This window comes from Typopeltis vanoorti, chromosome 17, assembly GCF_054136105.1.
Source record: "Typopeltis vanoorti isolate ZY-2024b chromosome 17, IOZ_Tvanoo_1.0, whole genome shotgun sequence".
In the NCBI taxonomy this organism is placed as follows: domain Eukaryota; kingdom Metazoa; phylum Arthropoda; class Arachnida; order Uropygi; family Thelyphonidae; genus Typopeltis; species Typopeltis vanoorti.
The window spans coordinates 1,174,133-1,196,748 of NC_143565.1; the positions used below are offsets into that span (position 1 = coordinate 1,174,133).

General features: G+C 36.2%; 1 protein-coding gene across 1 annotated transcript in view; it reads right to left on the bottom strand.

The window, feature by feature from the left end:
* Positions 1 to 22,616, bottom strand: part of LOC150097089 (myosin-14-like) — a 1,147,103-nt gene that overhangs the window by 505,251 nt on the left and 619,236 nt on the right. The window contains exon 21 of the mRNA XM_090407039.1: positions 6,804 to 7,024. Within this exon, the coding sequence (XP_090263165.1) occupies positions 6,804 to 7,024 (221 nt within the window). The remainder of the gene's footprint in view (positions 1 to 6,803; positions 7,025 to 22,616) is intronic.

Consider the following 22,616-nt stretch of genomic DNA (forward strand, 5'->3'; position numbering starts at 1 on the left):
GGTAAAAAAGGGAGGGGAATGCTATTGATGATAGAGCAAGGGTTATTTCCATACAAAGTAGAGATGCAAGACGGAAATAGTGCCAGTGGTTTTGAGGCAGTATGGTGTGAGATACAGGTGAATGGAATCAAATACTTGGTGGGATGTTGTTATAGACCAGGTAATGTGGTGGTGGTGATAGTGAAATGTATAGTCAAATTAGCCAAGCAAATAAGAAAAGGAGGATAATTATGGGTGATTTTAATTATGGGACGAATAGACTGGAATGATGAGATAGCAACTGAAAGTAAAGAAAATGAGTTTCTTGAGTTTTTGAGGGATAACTACCTCAGACAGTATGTAACAGAGGCACACAACGATTCAGGGTCTTGGATTTGGTCATCTCATCAGAGGATATAATTATAAATGAGGTGTCAAATCATCCACCAATTGTTGTGAGTGACCATTAGGTGATTACCTGGGTGGTTGCCAGCAGTGCGAGGACCCCTGTGAGAAAAGGATATATGTGGAACTACAAGGGGGGGGGATGATTATGAAGAGCTCAGGAGACAGTTTGCGGGTGTTGCGTAGAACGAGAAGTTGGCTGGAAAAGAGATCAATGCAACTTGCGGGATATTCAAAAACTATCTAGTAGATGCAATGTCTAAATGTATTCCAAGGGTGAGAAGGTTAAATAAGTTAGGTGTGAGATGGATGAATAAAGAGATTAAGCATGCAATACAGAGAAAAAGGGCATTGTGGAGGCAGCATAAGAGAAGTGGAAGTAACCAATTTCATGAGGTCTACAAAGCCCAGGCAAGCAGGGTGACTTGGTTGGTGAGAGTAGCTAAAGAGAGGTATGAACAGCAGTTAGCTAATGAAGCCAAAAAGAATCCTAGAGAGTTCTTTCGATGTGTAGCCAGCAAAAAAAAAAAAAAGAAATCAATGATTATGGAAGGATGACATTGATTGGAGAAAATGGTATAAAGACAGCAGTTACAGAATGTGTGGTGGAGATACTTAATGAGCAGTTCATAAAGACCATTCAATCTTGTGAATGTGACTTCATGGAGAGATTGAAAGCAGTTGATGATGGGGAGGAGAGACTGACTGTAACTGAGCAAGAGGTGTTTGGGGAGTTGAGTAAACTAGATGTAAATAAGGCTGTGGAACTTGATAATGTATCACTGCATATTCTGAAGGAATGTGCCAGGAAGTTGACACCTGTCTTGACATATTTTTTTAATACAAGTCTTGCACTCGGTCAAGTCCATAAGGAGTGGAAGAAGGGCAAGATTGTGCCACTTGATAAAGGAGGTGATCGAACTCAAGCATCAAACTATGGCCTATCTGTGTGTCTCAGGTGGTGTGGTTAAGTTGTTGGAGAAGCTTGTGAAAACTAGGTTCCAGAGTTGGGTTGACTCTGGTATTATCTTTGATGGACAGCATGGATTTGCTAAAGGGAGGTCATGTTTTAGTTACTTATTACAATAAAGTGACTGCTTCCTTGGACAGAGGAAAAGGATACACAGTAATATACTTGGATTTCTCAAAGGCTTTTGATAGAAATACCTCATGAGAAGCTGACAGTCAAACTAGAGCAGATGGGGTTGTATATTAGATTAGTGCACTGGATTGGAGACTGGCTATCTGATAGGTATCAACATGTTCTGTATGGGGGCGGGGGGGGGGGGGGTGCATTATCCAGGAAAAGGAATGTCACTAGTGGAGTACCTCAGGGGTCTGTTTTAGGGCTATTACTGTTTATCTTGTATATTAATAATATTGGCAAAGATTTGGATGGAGATATTCAGTTGTTTGAGGATGATGCAAAGTTGGGACAAACCATAAAGAGTAGTGAAGATGTTGTGGTCTTGCAAGAAGACTTGAATAAATTGAGTGATTGGGCATGGAAATGAAGATGTGAGTTCAATGTTGCAAAATGTAAAGTTTTAAAATCTGGAAAACAAAGATGGGATGCAGAATTTATGCTTAGTGAGAATATATTATTGGAGGTAGAGGAAATAAGAGATCTGGGGGTGATAGTGGATAAGGATCTAAAATTTAGGGGACACATTAATAAAAAATTTTGAAGACAACACAAAGGCTTCTGGGAATGATGCGGGGAACACTGACGTATAGAAGTAGGGAGATTCTTGTTCCGTTGTATAAGGCTTTGATTAGGCCACACATGGACTATTGTGCGAAGATTTGGTCACCGGGATTTCAGAAGGATGAAGAGATGTTGGAAAGGGTCCAAGGCGACTGACTAAGGTAGTTTCTGACCTCTGGAATGTTGAGTATGAGGAAAAGATTGAGAAGATGTAATCTGCAGAGTCTGGTGGAGAGGAGGAAGAGGAGAGATATGATAGAGACCAACAAGTTGGTAAGGGGTTATTATAAGATCAATGGTAGAGAAGTTCTATAGAGAATATTGGGAGATCAGGGGAGAACTAGAGGTTATCCCTCGAAACTGTATAAAGAGGGTGTGAATAGGAGAGTGAGAGGCTGGTTTTTTTCATGCATAGTTGTGAATGATTGGAACGCCTTGCCTGAGAATGTGGTGTCTGCAAGGAGTTTGAATGTGTTTAAGACACAGTATGATGAGATGTGTGTGTGATAAAAGGACCTCCCAGATGAGTCATTGACTCCATGAGATCTTGGGGTAATAATAATAATAATAATAAGTTAATAAATAGTTATTTTCTTATCAATCTGTGTTCTCTTCTATTCCATTAAAATTAATAAACATCCTCTGACACTATAATCAAAATTAACACTCTTTGACCCCAAGTTCCTTCTGTCACATGTTGCTTGAGGAAGTTGTCCTGCAACAACCTCAAGCAACCTCAAACAATCTCTGATGTCTGATTGTGACAGACTGTCACAATCAGACATCAGAACTGTGACAGACCTCCAATAAATTCAGTTTCATTTTTCTTATGAGATGTTACTACTACCCAATCAATAATTGGCTAATTAAAGTCTCTATTTATGATTACTCTTTTTGTGCCCATCATCCTTATTTGGTGAAGCATTTCTTCTTCACTAGCAACTGATCCACAAGGTCTGTAACAACACTCCACAATGTAATTGATCATGTTAAATTCCACCTCACACCAGATAGCTTCAAATTCACTGCCATATGAAATTCTGTTACTAGAACTAGAATCATAAGTCTCAATACTATCTGGATTAAAGCATTTGATATCATTAGCAGCGTGCCATCTCCTCTCCTATCCTGTATATTCTTCCAAAAAATACTGTACCCTTTACATTCGATACCAGTTATTATTATTATTATTATTCAGGCGTCCATGGAGTCAAAAGACTCATCATGGGAGGTCCTTCCTAAGAAACACAAAGTCTATCAAGACTCATCGAGAGGAGGTCCCCCCCCCCCCCTTAAGAAACACAAAGTCTATCATACCACTTGACCGTTCTCACTCTCACCACTCCATCAGGCAATGCATTCCATGGTTCAACCACCCTCCATGCAAAGAAACCACTCCTCACCCTCTTGCTCACAGATTCCTTTCATAACTTCCAGGGATGGCCTCTTGTCATCAGTCATTCCCTGCTGTTCAACCAAGCAAAAGAACACTCCAGTGCCAACCCTGTAATCACCTCTCAACAGTTTAAAAGTCTCAATCATATCACCTCTCCTTCTTCTATCCACCAAACTCTGCAGTCCACATTCCCTCAGCCGATCCTCATAACTATACTTGTACAGTCCTGAAACCATCTTTGTCATCCATCTTTGTATCCTTTCCACAGTTAATTTATCCCCTTCAAATCCTGGAGACCAAATCTGAGAACAATAGTCCAAGTGTGGTCTGATCAGAGATTTATACAACAGAATGATAACCCTCTTATCTCTGCAGGTCAGTGTCCTTCTCATAATTGCACCAATCCTCTGTGTTACCTTTACCACTTTTGCAATATGTCCACTAAACTTCAGGTTTCTATCAATCATCAAACCCAGATCTCTTTTCTCTCCTACTTCCTCCATTTTAACTCCTCCCATAGAGTATGCAGCATTCCATTGATGTGTCCCAAACCTCAAGACCTTACATTTTGCTGCATTAAACCAACACCCCATTCATTGGCCCATCGATCCAGCTTATTCAAACCCTCTTGCAGGGCTGCCACATCTGCACTATTACTAATAATCCTTTCCAGCTTTGCATCATCTGCAAACAACTGAACATCCCCCTGCAATCCACTGACAATGTCATTGATTTAAAGGTTAAACAATATAGGTCCCAGCACTAAGCCCTGTGGGACCCCACTTGTAACCCTCTGCTTCCTTGAAACTGCCCCACCATACACAACTCTCTGATACCTATCGGACAGCTAATCCTAAATTCAGTTGACCAATCTGACATCCAGACCCATGTGCTGCAACTTAAATATCAGCTTATCATGTGGCACCCAGTCAAATGCTTTCGCTAAGTCTAAGAAAATGGCAGTATATGCCTTTCCCTCATCTAATGTTCTTGTAACTTTATCATAAAAGGCTAGCATATTGCTAAAACATGAGTGCCCCTTCATAAATCCATGTTGACTCTCACAGGTAACATTACCCTCACTGCCCAATGCTGTATATGACCCTTCGCTACTTTCTCCAAGATCTTACTAACTACTGATGACACACAAACTGGTCTATAATTTGACACTTCCAGTCTGCTACCGCCCTTAAGCAATGGCACTATCCTACCTTCCTTCCATTCCATGGGCACCTTTTCAGTAACCACATTTTCACTGAAAAGCCAGATCAAAGGCACTGTCAGTTCCCTATCACATTTTCTCAAAACTCGTGGTGAAATACCATTTCACCACGCAAAAGCAGAACACAATTCCATTTCTAGATACGTTTGTCACATGTTTTCCTTCTGGCAATCTTACCTTCACTGTTTACTGGAAGCCAACACATACTGGCCAATATATAAACAAAAACTCCTACCACCATCCAAAACAAAAACTAGGGGTGATTAATAAACTTAAAAACAGTACTTTGAATATTTGCACCAATGAACAAGCACTTAAAGGTAAAGTAAAAGTTATCAGCAATACCTTCCTAAAAAAATGGTTACAGCCAAAGTACTATTAACAAAATTCTTATAAGACCTCACTTAAAAACAAAAATAAACAAGACTATAATAAAACTGTAACCATTCCATACATAAAGGGATATTAGATAAAATAAACAGAATACTACAAAAATAGAACCTTAAAGCCACCTTTAAACCTCCAGGAAAACTAAAGAACTTACTCAACACATCCAAGGATCCACTGGCTCACCCTGGGGTATATCGTATTCATTTTACCTGTAATTTAACCTATATAGGGGAAACAGGACACACAATTCCTATCAGAAAAAAGGAACATAAACAACACATGAAATATAATAACTATGGTCAAGCAGGTCTTTTTGGTCATGCCCTGAACACACTTTACACAGAACTGACTGGAAATGCACCTGTTGTTTATATTACACCAAAACATGGTACGAACGTATATTTAAGGAGGCTTGTGAGATTCTTATCAATCACCCTAATCTTACCAATAATGATGGTCTAAAAATCCCAAAACATATGGAAGGCACATATTCAATCCACTTAAGCTTTCTCCCAAAAAGTTAATTTTAAATAGAACCATAGGTAATCCAGGATCTTAAATCTAATATAACAACTGTCATGTTAAATTAGGCCATCAATTTCACTGTAACAAAACTATCTTTATGAAAGAATGTTTCTCTAATGTTGTCTTAAATAGAATATAGCTTTGATGTAGTTAATTTATTTTATTTTATTTCATTTCATTTATTTATTGTAATTTTATTTTATTTTCACTAGAGGTCAGTCCAGTAGAATAATCGTTAATCAAATCATTGTCTCTTCAGCATACTATGTGAAATGTAATTTAGCATGTCTCTCTATGTGTGTGTATATGTGTATCAGAGATTTATATTAATCATATATATATATATATATATATATATATATATATATGATTAAAAAAATAAATAAAAAAAATAAAATATATATATATATATATATATATATATACGTACACTCCAGATGATGACCTTAATATGAAGGTAGAAATGTCGGGAAATTAAAATAATTATTTATAACATAGTTGTAGAATCCATAATTTGTGTAAAATAAATGCTGATCACTGTGTAACACTAAAATAAAAGGATTAGTGTTGATTTTGTTCCTTAATCTAGTTATTGATTCAATGAACAAATAATGCAACAAATTGAACAACAACAATATTCCAAAATTGACCCCTGCAGTACACCACTAGTGACTTTCTCTTTCAGGATACTGCACCCCCATATACAACTTTCTGATATCTATCTGACAGCCAGCCACTGATCCAACTCAGAAGTCTGTTATCAAATCCTATCTGTTTAAATTTATTTATTAGTTTGTCATGTTGCAGACTAGCAAAAACTTTTGCAATATCCAAGTACACCAGTGTATATGCATCTCTCCTGTCCAAGGTATTTGTCACTTTGTTATAATACATAAGTCAGTTAGTAAAACATGATCTCCCTTTAACAAACCTATGCTGATAACCCACAGAGAATACTGCTATTATCAATCCATTTCTATCCTGATACTCACCAATCTCTCCAGTATGTTCAACACAACACCAGATATAGAGATTGGCCTATAATTTAAAGCTACAGCATATATTTGAAGCATATGTGTTTATGTATTTTTGCAAAATGTAGCTAAAAAAAAAGATATTTCATCCTTCAAATTAAAAAATAAGACATTTTACACTTGTCTTCATAAGTTTGCTCCTACCGTTCTTCTACATCTTGAATTGTCATTTGAAGTTTCTTTTTTTCTGCAATTAAATTCTGATTCCTCTCTTCTTCCTCATCTAGTCTTGCCTGTAAATCAGTTAATATATCTTCTAGCTCTCCTTTTCTTGATTGCAATAACTGTCGCATTTCTTCTGCCTCTGCACAAAGTTCAGTTTCAGCTTGCAAATGTTCCTCAATCTTACTTTTCTCCTCCATCACCTAACAATATAAAAAAGAACCAATGTTTATTGATTATTATTATTATTCTGTGGCAATCTATAATGGTTTATTCATTTTACATAAATAAAGAATTATTGGTAGAATATTGTCGAAAATTGGAATTCAGTCTTCTGATAATCTTCTAAATTTAGCTGAACATAAAATGTTATTACAACTCTAGTAAGATCACTCAATAATAATACTAATAACAAAAATATTTTGGAAAAATTAGGGAAATGGTCAAAGCTAAATACCATATTTACTCGAATATAACTCGCTCAAGTGTATATCTTGCACCCTTGATTTTACTTTATGAAAAAAGAAATTAAAACGTTTTGCATATACCTCAGACATGAAAAAAGTTTAAAACTTTAAGTAATAAATAGTGAATGTTATTACGGAAGGTTCAGATGTTTGGGAATTCGGTTGAAGAGAATCAGCATTTCAACTCAACAATTGTCAGCTAGTCACTGTTGTTGAGTTGTGCAATCTTTTGTTAATACTGCACCAATCATATGCGAACCCAGGTAGCAATAGCGAATAGTAGATTCTTGGTAAGTCATACCCATTTTCAGTTTTTTTTTAAATTGTGATGATCTTATGATTCCTAAATGATAAAAGGACAAGCTATAATGAAATTGTTTTAGTTTAATTACAGAAGTATTTTTGCTAAAGATTCAAATATGTTGCATGATGAAGGTGAGTGGCCAATCACGTAAATAAAGTTGGTAGTTAAAATTTAAATGCATTAATTTTATAAATAATGTGAGCAATTATATATTATAATGAATACTGAGAATTTAATTATATATGTCAATTAATTTTTTTAAAAAATTTTTGGGATGCTTAAGGGTCAGGGGTTGCTTAAGGGTCAGAACTGTATAACTGAGAGGAGACCTCCACATAGCCTTTAAAGGAATGTGGATTAGGGCTTCTGACCTAATGTCCAATCCTCACTTTCTTCTGGTGCACCCTGTTAGGTATCTACCAGGATACTGAATGAATGAGGATGGGCTGACAATTTGGGATTTAGCCGACCAAATTGTATTCTTATTGGCTTAAACCAAAATCTAAAATGATGGTACAACATGACAGAAATTCATGCCAGCTGGGGCATCGCCCAGTTAAACAAGGCCTGTGTTGTTTTCGCCAGGGAATTTTATTTTTTCCTGAAACACTTTAGTTTCCAAACATCGCTGCGTATATCTTGCACCACGATTTTTTAACTTCAATTTTGGGGAAAAAAAAGTGCCAGTTATATTTGAGTAAATACGGTAATACTGATAAGTACCTGTTAAGATTTCTGATTTCAACATGGACTAGTCATTACTAACACCATGATCCAACATAAAAATGTGTATATATTAATGTGGAGAGGACAGCTAACAAAACAAAATATATTATAGGTCCTGTTATTAGGGATTTTGTTAAAAGTTCTTGTAGCTCGTGAATGAATTCTGGTATGGTGTGAATTCTTGTAATGTGTGCAATTCTTATATCATGTGAATGAGTTCAAAGCAAAGTATGATAGATACTGTGCACATGCTGGATAGTTCTTGACATAAACAGTTTGAAGTGGAGATTTGATGAACCAAGGTGTATTCAGAGTAGAGTGCCGAAGGAGTGATTGATGAGAGGAATGATACAGAGTGGCAATGGCAATGAAGTGATGTGAAAACATCAAGAAGATGACAGTGATGATTGGTATGAATGACAGGAGAGGTAGTGTGGATCATAAAGCAAAAGATTTGAGATTGATGTTAGGAATAGTGCAACAGAAAGGTGTTAATTGGAAGATAGTGAGTGTGTCAATTCTGTATGATAGTGTATAGTGGAGGAAAAGAGTACCAATAATGACTGAGATTATTATTATTCCTCAGGATTCCTAAGACTCTTCTTAGGAATTCTGAGACCCAAACTATCGACACAATATCTATCATACCTCTCCTTGAAACCATTAACAGATAAAGCACCCACAAATGACTCACGCAACCCATTCCATTCATTCACCACTCTCCAAGTGAAAAATCTAGTCCTCACACCCTTGCTAATCACACTCTTACTCGACTTCCAGGAATGACCTCTTGTTCCGACCCCTCTAGACAAGTGCTGAAACATTTTCCCTGCATCTATCCTATAAAAACCTTTAAGTAAGTTAAATGTTTTTTCTATCATATCCCTCTCTTCTTTGCTTATCTACTACCAACTTTTGCAATCCACAAACCCTCAATCTATCCTTATAGGAAGCATTCCACAGACCACTCACCATCTTGGTCACTCACCTATGGATACTCTCCACCACTTCCACTCCCCAAGAAAACCAGGTAACCAGACCTGAACACATTAGTCCAGATGCAGTTGTACCAAGGCTTCATAAAGATGAAAGATAATTCCCATATCTCTGCTTGTTAATCTGTTCTTCAATAACCAAGTAACTTTCAGCAACATTCCTTCTAAACTTAAACTCTCTATCTAGTACTACCCACAAATCCCTAGCTTCATCAATTTCCTGGAGTACACAGCTTGCAATCTTCGTATCCCAAAATGCATAACTTTACACTTTTCCTCATTAAATTGACATCCATTATGTTTTGCCCATACTTGTCAGCCTATTTAAATATCCTGTAAGCTCTCTATACCATGCCGATTAAGTATTATCTGGAGATCTGGTGTGAAGGCTATCAGGTGAAAAGACATGCTGTTGGGACACTCCTGAGTGATCTGTGATTTTTGTTGATTTATTAAGTGTTTTATTAGATTTAGTGATGTATTTTTAAATTATTGTAGTTTTTTTAGTGTAATTATTGTACTACAGCATTTTATAACATAATTGTCAAAATATTATTGGTTTTTATTAGTCTTAAGAATGGTGCTGAAACTGGTCACATCAGAGAATCTCGTCACATCAGAGCAATGTCTACAGCTCAAATTGTTACTACTGAGTAGAGTGTTTGTATTGATGAAGAAAAGTACTGCAACAACGATGATGATAATGACATTAGAAATATCTCAATTAAAACAAATTATTAGAAAATCAACCAGAGAATTGGAAAAGGTGGAAAAACATTTGACTAAACTTAGACACGATGAGAAAAAGGATCAGAACAAGAACAGGCAGGAAAATACTAAAACTTGGTAATCATAATATTAATAACAAGGTAAGTCAGTTAAAATCTAAGAAAAAAAGAGGCAATATGGTATGGTGACTCAATCTTAAAATTTGCACCTGCCAAGGGAGTTGCCACTTCTAGTTTCCTGAGGGTGAAAATTAAAAATATCACAAAAGTAATTGAAAAACAAAAAATAAAAGTAAAAGAGATGGTAGTTCTGGTAGGTACTAATAATTTAAGTAGTGAAAAATATAGTATGAGAGACGATATGGAAGGTCTGTTGGAAGAAGCGAGAAAGAAATGTGAGAGATAGATAGAGAGAGAGAGCAAAAATTGTACGATTGCTCTCTTCTGACACATTCTTGCTATTATGCCATTCAATATCACCACTCTTCTGCTCAGCTGATCACTATCATACCTAGGCAACACACACACACTATCTTTCCTCCATGTGTTTTCTTTTTCACAACCTCAAGCAAGAATCTCATATCTCTCGCTGCCCAATTTACATTACCTCTGAAGTCATTTGTTCCTACCATCAGAATCATCTCATCCACCCTTTCACTCTTAATTGCTATAGCCACACTTTCCATCATTCCTCCAGGCAAACACTCCTCACGCATCCTATCTTGAACACCACGGATCATTGAGTCCCCATACATTATACTTCTTATCACCCTGTTCCTCGATTGTTCACATGCATCCCTCACACTCTCTTTCTTCTAACACTTTCTCTCTGTGCACCCCTACTTACCTGTTTTCCTGACATCACTCTATCCCTGGTTCCAGTGCTCCCTTGCATTTATCTCATTCCCTCTCTCCTACTGTTTCTATTCTCTTCTCTTCTATCATTCCCATATCTCTTTCTCTCTGATTCCCTCTCTTCCACTTATCCTATTCTCTCCTCTTCTATCATTCACATAACTCTCTCTCATTCCCTCTCTTCTACTGTTCCTATTCTCTCCTCTTCAATCATTCTCATAACTCTCTCTTTCCCTCTCTTCTACTGTTCCTATTCTCTCATCTGTATGAGATTGGCTAACTCACCTTCAATTGAAAAAGACCATATAAAGATTCCTCCCATCATGATGAGAATCGAACTTAGGACTTTTCCAATCAAAAGGCACAACATACAGTCATTCTTCCAATTCTTCCAATTGTGCTACAGAGGCACAGGACATATAATAATAATAATAAAAGACACCAACTGTACAACTCTCTGGTTCCACCACTACACCGAACTTCTACTAGCAATCATCTACATCAATGCCATCTACTGGCCACCACCACCACCACAACTAGTGTTTTTTGTCTGTAAATTGTGTGTTTTCTGAAGGGCTGGTTTGTCTGTATGTGGGATGAAAAACCTGAGTTTTCCGGAGGAAAACCCTGCTACCTCTGCATGAGATCAGCTAACTTACCTTCAGTTGAAAAAAAGTCCATATAAAGATAACTCCCGTCACGATGAGAATTGTACATAGGCCTTTTCCAATCAAATCTCATTCCCTCTCTTCTACTGTTCCTATCCTCTCCTCTTCTATCATTAAAAAAGACCTGTGTTTTTTGGTTTGGAGGGAATTTTGACAGTTATTATCAAAATTCCCCCCAATTGTGCTACGGAAGTACAGCACAAGTCCCAAAAGAGTGGAAAAAACAAAAATATTACACTTCACACAAGTAGTGATAAGGTTTAGCCAACAAATTATAGGCTGATCTGTATAACTGGAGTTCTAGTTAATTATTGAAGAAGTTGATGAGATATAGGATACAAAAAATGATTGATACCAGCAGCATTCTTTGTGCTTGTCAGCAGGGGTTTGTTAATGGGAGATCATGTTTTACAAACTCGCTTATGTACTATAAAAAGGTGATTCTTGTAGATAAACTTATATGTTGGTTACACATGACTTTAAATTTTTCAGGAAATGACAATATATACTAAAATATTAATTAAAAAACTTTGAACATAAAACTATGATATGTGCATGCAGGCACTCACAACAAGCAAATGAGGCTGAAGAAGGCAACCAGCATCGGTCATAGAGTCTTAAGGTATCCTCCCTAGCAGGCTAAATTGGGTTGTCTTGGCTGTTGGGCTGATTGTTCTAAGGATTCAAGCTTGCACCCAAATTTGTCGAGATTTGGGAAGTTTTTTAGAGCTGAGGCTGATTCCAGGAACAATCTTTCATATTTATATTTGCTACAGTGTAGTAAAGTAGCTTTCTTCCAGCTAATTCTGTGGTGGGTATCTAGTGCATGGTCTTCAAATCCTGAGTGGCTGTATTGGTGACATCAGATGTAGTCTTTGTGTTCGGATACGTTGATATTAGCTGACCTGCTAATATCAAGACCTGTTTGGCCATAGTAGGATAGTTTATAACACTGCAAGGGACCTGGTATACTAACGGTAGGTCTAGGGAAAGTGGCAGGTCTTTGGTGGAGTAGATAACAGATGCCAATTTTTATGTAGTTTGTAACAGGTAGTCAGGTCATATTTTTTTAGGATTTTTGTGAGCTTTTCAGAAGTACCCCAGATATATGGAATGGTGATAGATTTAGTGTAATCTCTGTTAGGAAGGGGGGGAGGGGATGGTAACCCCCCAAAATCCAGAAAATATTAAAACCTGTTAACCGCCCCCCCCTACCCTTCCTAACAGCGATTACACTAAGTTTATCACCATTCCATATAGCCAGGGCACTTCTGAAAAGATCACATTGATAATAAAATTCCCTAGGATTTTCTTTGGATCTCAGGGCCAATCTCTTCTCATATTCCAGTTTTGCCTTCCTTACTATACTAGTCACTCTCCTGGCCTGAGTCTTATATTCTTCATGCATCTGCTGTCTACTCTTCTCCTTATATCTCTTCCATAACCTCTTTTTCTCCTGTTTGATATTGTTTGCCATCCACTTTACACCAAACTGTGCCCTCTATTTCTTCATTCGTGGAATACAGCTTACTATTGCTGCTAGCAGATATTCCTTTATAATTTCCCAAGCACTAATGATATCCTGGCCTTCCAATTCTGCCTTCCATGAAACTACCCCAAGTTGATATCTAAGACTATTATAATCACCTGCCTTATAATTCAACATACGTTCTCTTTTCTTTGATACTCCTTATCTATTCATCTTCAAGTCAAAACCACATCGTCACTCTCTCCAACATGGGGAAGGGCTGCCATCTCAGTTATTATCAGCTCTTCTGATGCTATGACCAAATCCAAAACTCTTGAACCTCTTGTTCCCTATAGTACATTTTGCCTAAGACCTTTGTCCATCAAGAATTCTAGAAATTCCATTCCCTTATTACTACATGCATTTCCTCTTTCCAATTTATACTGCTGTAATTAAAACCTCCCATAACAATCATTCTTCTTGCATTTGCCAAGCTCAACTGCCTAAACATCTCCTGCTCCCCACCCCTCTGTGCTCCTTGTCTTGTAGTAATACTCCACTAAATATCCTGTCTTGCCCACCTCCACCTCACACCATATGCTTTCAAAACCATCAGTGTCGCTGCCTTCCAAAGCCTCCACTCTTAAGAGGACATAAGTCATTACTTATCATAAGCAGTGCTCCAACAACATGTTTTCCCTTCCTGCCAAAAAATGATGTAACCTGCTACTTCTATTCCTGTTATTATATCATTTTCCGTCATTCACATCTCAGAGATACCAATAATCTTTGGCCAGGTTGATGCTATCAGGGCCACCAATTCATCTCCTTTATTCCAAATACTCCTTGCATTAGTATAAAGCATAAAAATGTTTTATGCTTTATATACCTACATTATCCCCTCCTCCAGACCCCACTGGACTACTAAACTCAGTGTTACCTGATGTCATCTCCCTTTCCCAAACAATTGCAATTGGTTATGGCAATGATGCAGAGCATCTTAACTTGCAGAAATAAAGAAGTTCTGATTCTATTATATAAGGCCTTGTATGGATTTTGGTGGACAGATTTGGTCCCCTTGTTTTCATAGTGATCAAGATATATTCAAAAGAGTCTAGAGAAGGTTGACTAAGTCTTAACTGATCTCTGGTATGTGGAATATGAAGACGGATCAAGAGACTACAGTTTGCAAAACTTTGTAAGCAGGAGGAAAAGAGGGGGATATGATTGAGACATTTAAGTTGGTAAAGGGTTGTTACCAGGTTAATATGGAAGAATTTTTCATAGAATGGGGGAAGGGGATAGAACAAGGGGGGACACACCTGGAAGTTGTATAATGAGAGTGTGAGCAATGACATAAGAAGTAGGTTCTTTGCATGTAGCATGGTTGGTCAGTGTAATGCATTGTCTGTCATTGTGGTGAATGCAGACATATCGAATGAGTTGAAAGCATGGTTTGATTGGCTTTGCATGTAGCAGTGTTTGCCTCCAGTGATGGGTCTTTACACTCCATAGAAGTCTGGTGTTAATAATAATAATACCTCAAAGGAACACAGCCTTGTCGTGGTGGTAGGGCATGCTTCAATGATGTTGAGAGCTATGCTGGCAGTAACACATCTACCAGCAGGTTCCCCATTGTCAGACGGGTCTCAACTGAGAAGCCAGACTAACAGTGTTCCATTCCCCATCTTAATGGTAAAAGGCAAGAAGAAATCCATATCGAATCAGGTGACAAGTGGGCTACAGAACCAAGTCTCTCCTTGGTGGGCAATCAAGGCAGGAAGCTGAAAAGTAACCAGAAGAAACCAAATGTAAAAAATGGACTGTTGAAGAAAACAGAAAAGTTATGAAATGCTTTTGCAGATCCGCACCAGAAAAACAGTGTTGTAGAAAATGTATACATTTAATTTGGAAACAAAAATTCCCAGACTCTGCAATAATAATAATACCCCCAAAGAACAAACACTTATGGACTAAAAGAATTTCACTTTTCGCAACAAAATATTTACTGAACTTGAGCTGCAAGGGTTATGTAATAAACCAACTCCAGTAACAACTCATCAGGAGGTAGCTGTATCTACCTTCAGAAATTAACTCATTGAGCATCAAGCTGACGATATACCTCATAATGTTTTGACAAAAGTACAGTGTAAAATGAAGTCAGGGATATTGGAACATACAAACTCCACAAATGACCATATGAGACTACCACAGTTAAAAGATTTACATAAATCTAAGCTAAAATAGCTCCTCTTAGATAAAAATGATGTGATAAGAACCATCAGAACCAACAGTATAAAGGAAACAAATCAACTTCTATACATTCTATATCATTACAGTCAAGCTTGGTTGCAAACAGCAAGAGTCGAGGATTTAAAAATCTGCATCATGGAAAATCTGGTTGGTCTGAAAAGGCAACAAACATTGAGCTGATCTGAGCAACTTAAAGTCTAAAAGAAGGATGGTGAAAAATAATAGCATCAAAAACAAACTGATAAACACACATAAATTGGCAGATAAAACAACTGTCTGCCAATTTATGTGTTTATCAGTTTGTTTTTGATGCTATTATTTTTTTAGAAGTTTCTGAAGAGATAAAACAAAGAATTATAGTGACTGCACAGAAAATTAAAAGATATGAAGCAAGAATAAGTGAATACGTACAAAATATGCAATTTCAACTGAACCAACGATAATTTCTTTCAGTCTCTCCAGAGAAGTACAAATACAAACAATCATTCACCAGAAAAAGAAGAAACACTCAAATTTTGGAAGTTAATCTGGGATAATCCTATTGAACATAATAAAGATGCCTCGTGGATTAAGGAAATAATCAAAAATGAAAGAGAAATAATGAAAATGTCAATGGTCAGTGCATAAGCTAGAAAATTAAAAAACTGGAGTGCACCTGGCAAAGACAAACTACGTGGATTTTGGTTAAAGTATCTAACCAGTCTACATGATCAAATGGCAGAACGATTTAATTATTTGTTACAGTCAGGCTCAGTGGAAGACTGGATGACACTGGGCATACTTTTCTCTTCATGAGAGATAAGGGTGAGGACCCAAGTAACTATTGTTCAATAACATACCTACCAACTATGCTGAAGCAGTTCACTGGAATCATAGCAAATTCCAACCACTACTTATTAGATAATCAGATTTATCCGATTGAACAAAAAGGCAATTTTCAAAAATCTAAGAGGAACAAAAGACCAGATCCTTATTAATAAAATGATCCTCAGAAATTCAAAAAGATGAAAAACTAACTTAAACATGGAATGGATAGGCTACAAGAAAGCATTCGATTCCCTCCCATGCTCCTGGATCCTAAAATCATTACAAATATTTGAAATTAGCAAAATCATATGTTCATTTCTGGCTGCTACTTAAGAATCATGGAAAACAACTTTAATAGTAATAATAAATGATTCAGAGATATTAGCATTAAAGGTGAAATTTTCCAAGGTGATTCCTTGTCACTATTACTCTTCAACATTTCTTTGATACCTGTCTATGATTTTGAAAAAAACAAAACTTGAATATGATATTCCTAAACATAATATTAAAATTTCCTATCTGTTGCATATGGATGACCTAAAATTATTATTATTATATCACACCTCCAGGGAGTCCAAAGACTCATCGAGGGAGGGCATCAACTCTACAATTCTTAGTCTCACTACTCCACCAACCTTCATCATCTAACACCAACGGCATCTACCACCGACTACCATCGCTAATGCTTTCACAGACAATCACAAACATCCATGCCCATGGTGGGATTCGAACCAGCAGCCTTTTGGCTGGAGAGCAGATACACTAACCACTCAGTCAAAGGGTGCTAGAGTCACAGGAGAACATGACGGGGAATTTGAGCTGTGCTGAAAAAAGTGCTTTCTTCAGCACAACTCATGTGCCGAAAAAAGTCAGACTATTGATGAATAGTCTGACTTCTGTCAGGATTTGTGCTACATTGTTTTTCTGGAATACGAGTGTCCTTCAGTGGTTGTTTTTGAAGTTAGTTGTTGTCGCTATATTGTGTATTTTTGTTACCGAGAAGACAGGGTCGCAATCGGATGCATAACGGTGGAAGAGAAAACGAAGATAACATAAGTTTTCATTATTTAGTTTTATTTTATTTATATTTAGTACACTTAAATGTTTTCTTTGTATTTGTTGGTACTTTTACTTATATAGTTATACTCCATTATACTTATTTAGCGTTTAGTGTAATAGTACCTCGACACTATTTTGAATAATGGCGGCAGCAGCAGTTAAAATTGCAAATGGCATATCGCCAAGTCCTCCCGCATTTAAGGACTCCATTTTGCATGATATTATGCAGGATTTTGTAGCATGAGGGACTTGTGGAATGTATGTGTCCCGACGCATTGTATATGCGGTATGATAAAGGGCAAGAATGGTGAGAGAAATATGAATAAAATAATGAGAGTGGGGAGCATGGAAAGGTTGAAGGATTGTAAAATTATATGGAAAATCGGCACAGCAAATACTCTTTATTGAACACAGTTCATATTTTGAATTTCATTTAAATAAATGTATAATTTTAACTATTAAACAAGAAAAAATTAATGACATTAGCGATTTTAATTTTGATCAAGAGAAATATATAAAAGTAATTTTAGCTAACGAACATTATAAATACCTAGGAATATTACAAACCAGTGATATTTTTCACTTGAATGTTAAACAGCAGGCAGCGGCAGAATACACTAAGAGAGTTTGAAATATTCTTAAAACAAAACTAAATGGATTAAACACAATTAGAGCAATGAATTCTTCGGCTATACCAGTGATCCGATACACAGTTGGCATAATAGACTGGACAAAAGAAGACCTGGACAAATTCAACTGCAAAACTAGAAAACTAGTGACTATGCATCATGCATTACATCCATGAAGTGATGTTGACTGGTTGTACCTACCAAGCAGAATAGGTGGACGGAGTCTGCTGCAAGTGAGACAGACTGTGGAAGAAGAAGAAATTAGCTTAAAAAATTACATCAACAATAGCTCTGGGCAAATGCTTCAAGCAGTTACACAATAGGGTCTTCTGAAAGCAACAGGAAACAAATGCGATTACAAAAAGGCACAGCAATATAATGACTACAATATGGATATTAAATAAGAAACAGAAGGATTTATTCTAGCACTCAAGAACAGGCATTACAAACTAATGCAATGAAAGCAAAAATTTTGAACATCAATAATAACAGCAAATGCAGATTATGTGATCAGAAATATGAGACTGTAGAACATCTAATCAGTGCCTGCAGCAAGATAGTTCAAACTAACTATAAATACTGCTATGATCAAGTGGCAAAAATAATTCATTGGCATGTATGCAAAAAATATGGCTTTCCTACATCATAACTGGTGGCAGCATAAAATAGAGACAGTATTGGAAAATGAAACAGCAAAAATTCTCTGGGATTTTCAAATACAAACTGATTGGCATTTGGAACACAATAGACCTGACATCACAATTATCGAACATCGACAGGTTTGGATGATCGATATCGCAGTACCCAGTGATAACAACAATAACAACAAAGAACTGGAAAAAATGACTAAATATCGAGATCTAGCAATCGAAGTTGGCTGGCTGTGATTTAAACACACCAAAGTCATCCCAATAGTTATTGGTGCAATTTCAAAGAAGCTATCCCACTATTTACAGCAAATAAACATCCACAAAGTGATCCCATATGATCTACAAAAAACAGCATTATTTAAAACACTCATGCATGGTTAAGAATTTATGGAGACACAACACACGTTAAAATAATTACTTTACTTAATATCAGTTAAGTAACATTTGACATTTTGACCTCTGTCAAAATGTCAAATGTATTCAGGTCATCATCAGAAAAATACATATGTATAAGAAACAAGCTACATATGTCGATGATATTTTTACCACTTTGCTCCACGGCTGTGAAACATTAAATACATTCCTTAGCCACCTGAACAAACAACACAATTGTATCTAATTATATAATTTTGGTTTAATCCTTTATCCAAGTGTAAGCAAAATAAGTTTGCACCTGAAGTATTTTCAGGACTGGGACAACTTGTGACAAAGGTGGTAACTTCTCATCACTTGCCTTAGTATCCCATACTGCACAGCACATCTCCTTGCAGCTATATATAATGTTATGCATTAAGGGACGGGTCACTACCCAGACTGGTTTTGACCTTTATTGAGGTCTCATCAGTGGGAGCCAGACCCAGAGGTGGTGATACTAAGGTGGAAGTAATGGAGAAGTCATATTTCTATATATGAGTTGTCAACAGAGGTCGAAACATCAAATGTTACTTTATTAATATATTATAAAGTAATTATTTTAACACGTGTGTTGTGTCAGCATAAATTCTTAACCATGAATTCTGGCCACTGTGTAACTTTAAAAGAATGAAACAGTCCATATTTTATGATGCTACCTGACAGACTATTCTTGGATAGAATCTAAATTGTTCTTTATCACCAGTAAAATTGTCATATAAAAAATATGTTGTTTTGACTATGTATCAATTATGTGAATAAAGTAATAATAATAATAACAAAAATATTGCTTGCAGGCATAGACTTCTGGGGCTAATTGTTTCAAAAGATATATTTTTGTGATTACACCACATTTTTTTATTCAGTTATTCAGTTATATAAAACACTGAAATAATAGTTCCCGACAAGTTTTGTAAATCGTAGGATTTACATCTTCAGGGGATAAATAGTATAACTTAAAGTTTAAACAAGAGAATTAATAAATACAAATCATAACTGTCTGGCTATTCATAAAACTCAAATAAGAATGCAGATGTATAACGTTATTGACGTTGAACAATACTGGATGATGTCACGTGTGTTTCTTATTCTCGTGCATACAGTCCGAGCTCAGATTGAGGTAGATTTTTTATTAGAGCTGACCACACTTGATGGAGAATTAAACTGTGATTTTTATCATTGGGTTGGGTTTTTTAGCATATTAGCAGCTTCTTTAAATTTTCTTATATAACTGTTGTTTTCTATGTATGACATCGTGGTTTTTTGCCAGAGTACATCATGTCCAGTGGAAGTGATATGGAAAGCAAGACCTGCTTTTTGTTCTCTTTTGTATTGTACGTCTTTTTGATGTTCAGACATGCGTATTTCTCCAGATCTTCCTGTCTGTCCTACGTAGCAAATCCCGCAAGAGCAATGGATTTTGTAGACTCCTGGTTTTTTAAGAGGATAATGAGGTGGTTTTGGTGGATGTAGGAATCTTGAGATTTTTTCCATAGGAAGGAAGGCTACTTTTATGTTGTATTTGTTCATTAATTTGGCTAGCTTATCTGTAACATTTTTGATATAAGGAAGCGAGATTGCGTTTTTGTAATCCTGTTTCAATGTGTTGTTAGCTGGAGGCATTTTGAGGATTCTCTTGATGGTTTTTGTTTCATATCCATTCTGGTGGAGGATTTGTGTTAAGTATTTTAGTTCTACGTTACATCTTTCTTGTGTGCTGGAGATATGGTATGTTCTGTCTCGAAGAGTTTTAATTAAGCTTATTTTTTGTGAAGGATGGTGGTGTGAGGTTGCATTTAGAAATCTTCCAGTGTTTGTCAGCTTCCTATATGCTAAGAAGGAGAGTTTACTTTCTTCATTAACTTCTAATAGAATATCCAGAAAAGGAAGTTTTTTATATTTTTCTTGTTCTAAAGTGAATTTTATGGTGTTGTGCAAATTGTTGAGATAATCTTTGAAATTGATAAGTTCATCTGTTGTTCCATTGAATATGATGAAAATATTGTCCACATAGCGTAGCCATATTTTTGTTTTTTTATGGTAATTCTTAAGAGCATTGTTTTCAAAATTTTCCATAAATAGGTTTGCTAATACCGGTGATAATGATGAACCCCATGGCCAGTCCTTCTTTTTGTTCCCAGATTCTATCTTTATAGGTGAAAAAAGTATTGTTTATACAACGTTTAAAAAGATTCAAGATGTCCGGAGGGAAGAGGTCTTCTAGGAGATGTCGTTTTAAATGCTACAGAATATGATAACAAAATGAAAAGTCTCCTGGAAGATACCAAGACCTACAAACCCATAGACAGAGACCCAACTTGGCCTACACACAAAAAAACAAATGATCTAATGAAAAAAGTGCCTCTCTGGATGGAAGAACTTAAAAAATACTTACATCAAAACATCCTTTGATACCAAGAATATATGGTGTTCCAAAGATCCATAAGAGAGATATACCTTTAAGACCAATAGTAGATGGAAGAGATTCACCGACTTCCAACTTAGCGAAATACCTTACCAACATGATCTCACAACATATAGGAAAAACATCTTCCTTCATAAAAAATAGTAAACATTTCATAGAAAAAGTGAAAGATATACATATTGGTCCAACAGACATCTTAGCAAGTCTCGACATTATCAGCTTGTTTACAAACGTCCCGAGACAAGAAATTTTGAATCTCCTAGAAGACCTCTTCCCTCCGGACATCTTGAATCTTTTTAAACATTGTATAAACAATACTTTTTTCACCTATAAAGATAGAATCTGGGAACAAAAAGAAGGACTGGCCATGGGGTTCATCATTATCACCGGTATTAGCAAACCTATTTATGGAAAATTTTGAAAACAATGCTCTTAAGAATTACCATAAAAAACCAAAAATATGGCTACGCTATGTGGACGATATTTTCATCATATTCAGTGGAACAACAGATGAACTTATCAATTTCAAAGATTATCTCAACAATTTGCACAACACCATGAAATTCACTTTAGAACAAGAAAAATATAAAAAACTTCCTTTTCTGGATATTCTATTAGAAGTTAATGAAGAAAGTAAACTCTCCTTCTCAGTATATAGGAAGCTGACAAACACTGGAAGATTTCTAAATGCAACCTCACACCACCATCCTTCACAAAAAAATAAGCTTAATTAAAACTCTTCGAGACAGAGCATACCATATCTCCAGCACACAGGAAAGATGTAACGAAGAACTAAAATACTTAACACAAATCCTCCACCAGAATGGATATGAAACAAAAACCATCAAGAGAATCCTCAAAATGCCTCCAGCTAACAACACATTGAAACAGGATTACAAAATCGCAATCTCGCTTCCTTATATCAAAAATGTTACAGATAAGCTAGCCAAATTAATGAACAAATACAACATAAAAGTAGCCTTCCTTCCTATGGAAAAAATCTCAAGATTCCTACATCCACCAAAACCACCTCATCATCCTCTTAAAAAACCAGGAGTCTACAAAATCCATTGCTCTTGCGGGATTTGCTACGTAGGACAGACAGGAAGATCTGGAGAAATACGGGAACTATTATTTCAGTGTTTTATATAACTGAATAACTGAATAAAAAAATGTGGTGTAATCGCCAAAATATATCTTTTGGAATAATATTGCTAATTACCACAAAAAAAAAAAAAAACTAATTTTGAGATCTTCAGCAGCCTAGCACTAAGTGTCCAATTACTAGCCATTTGGTGAACACACAGTTATATTGACATAATTATAAAGACTTTGATTTGGTCTCCAGAT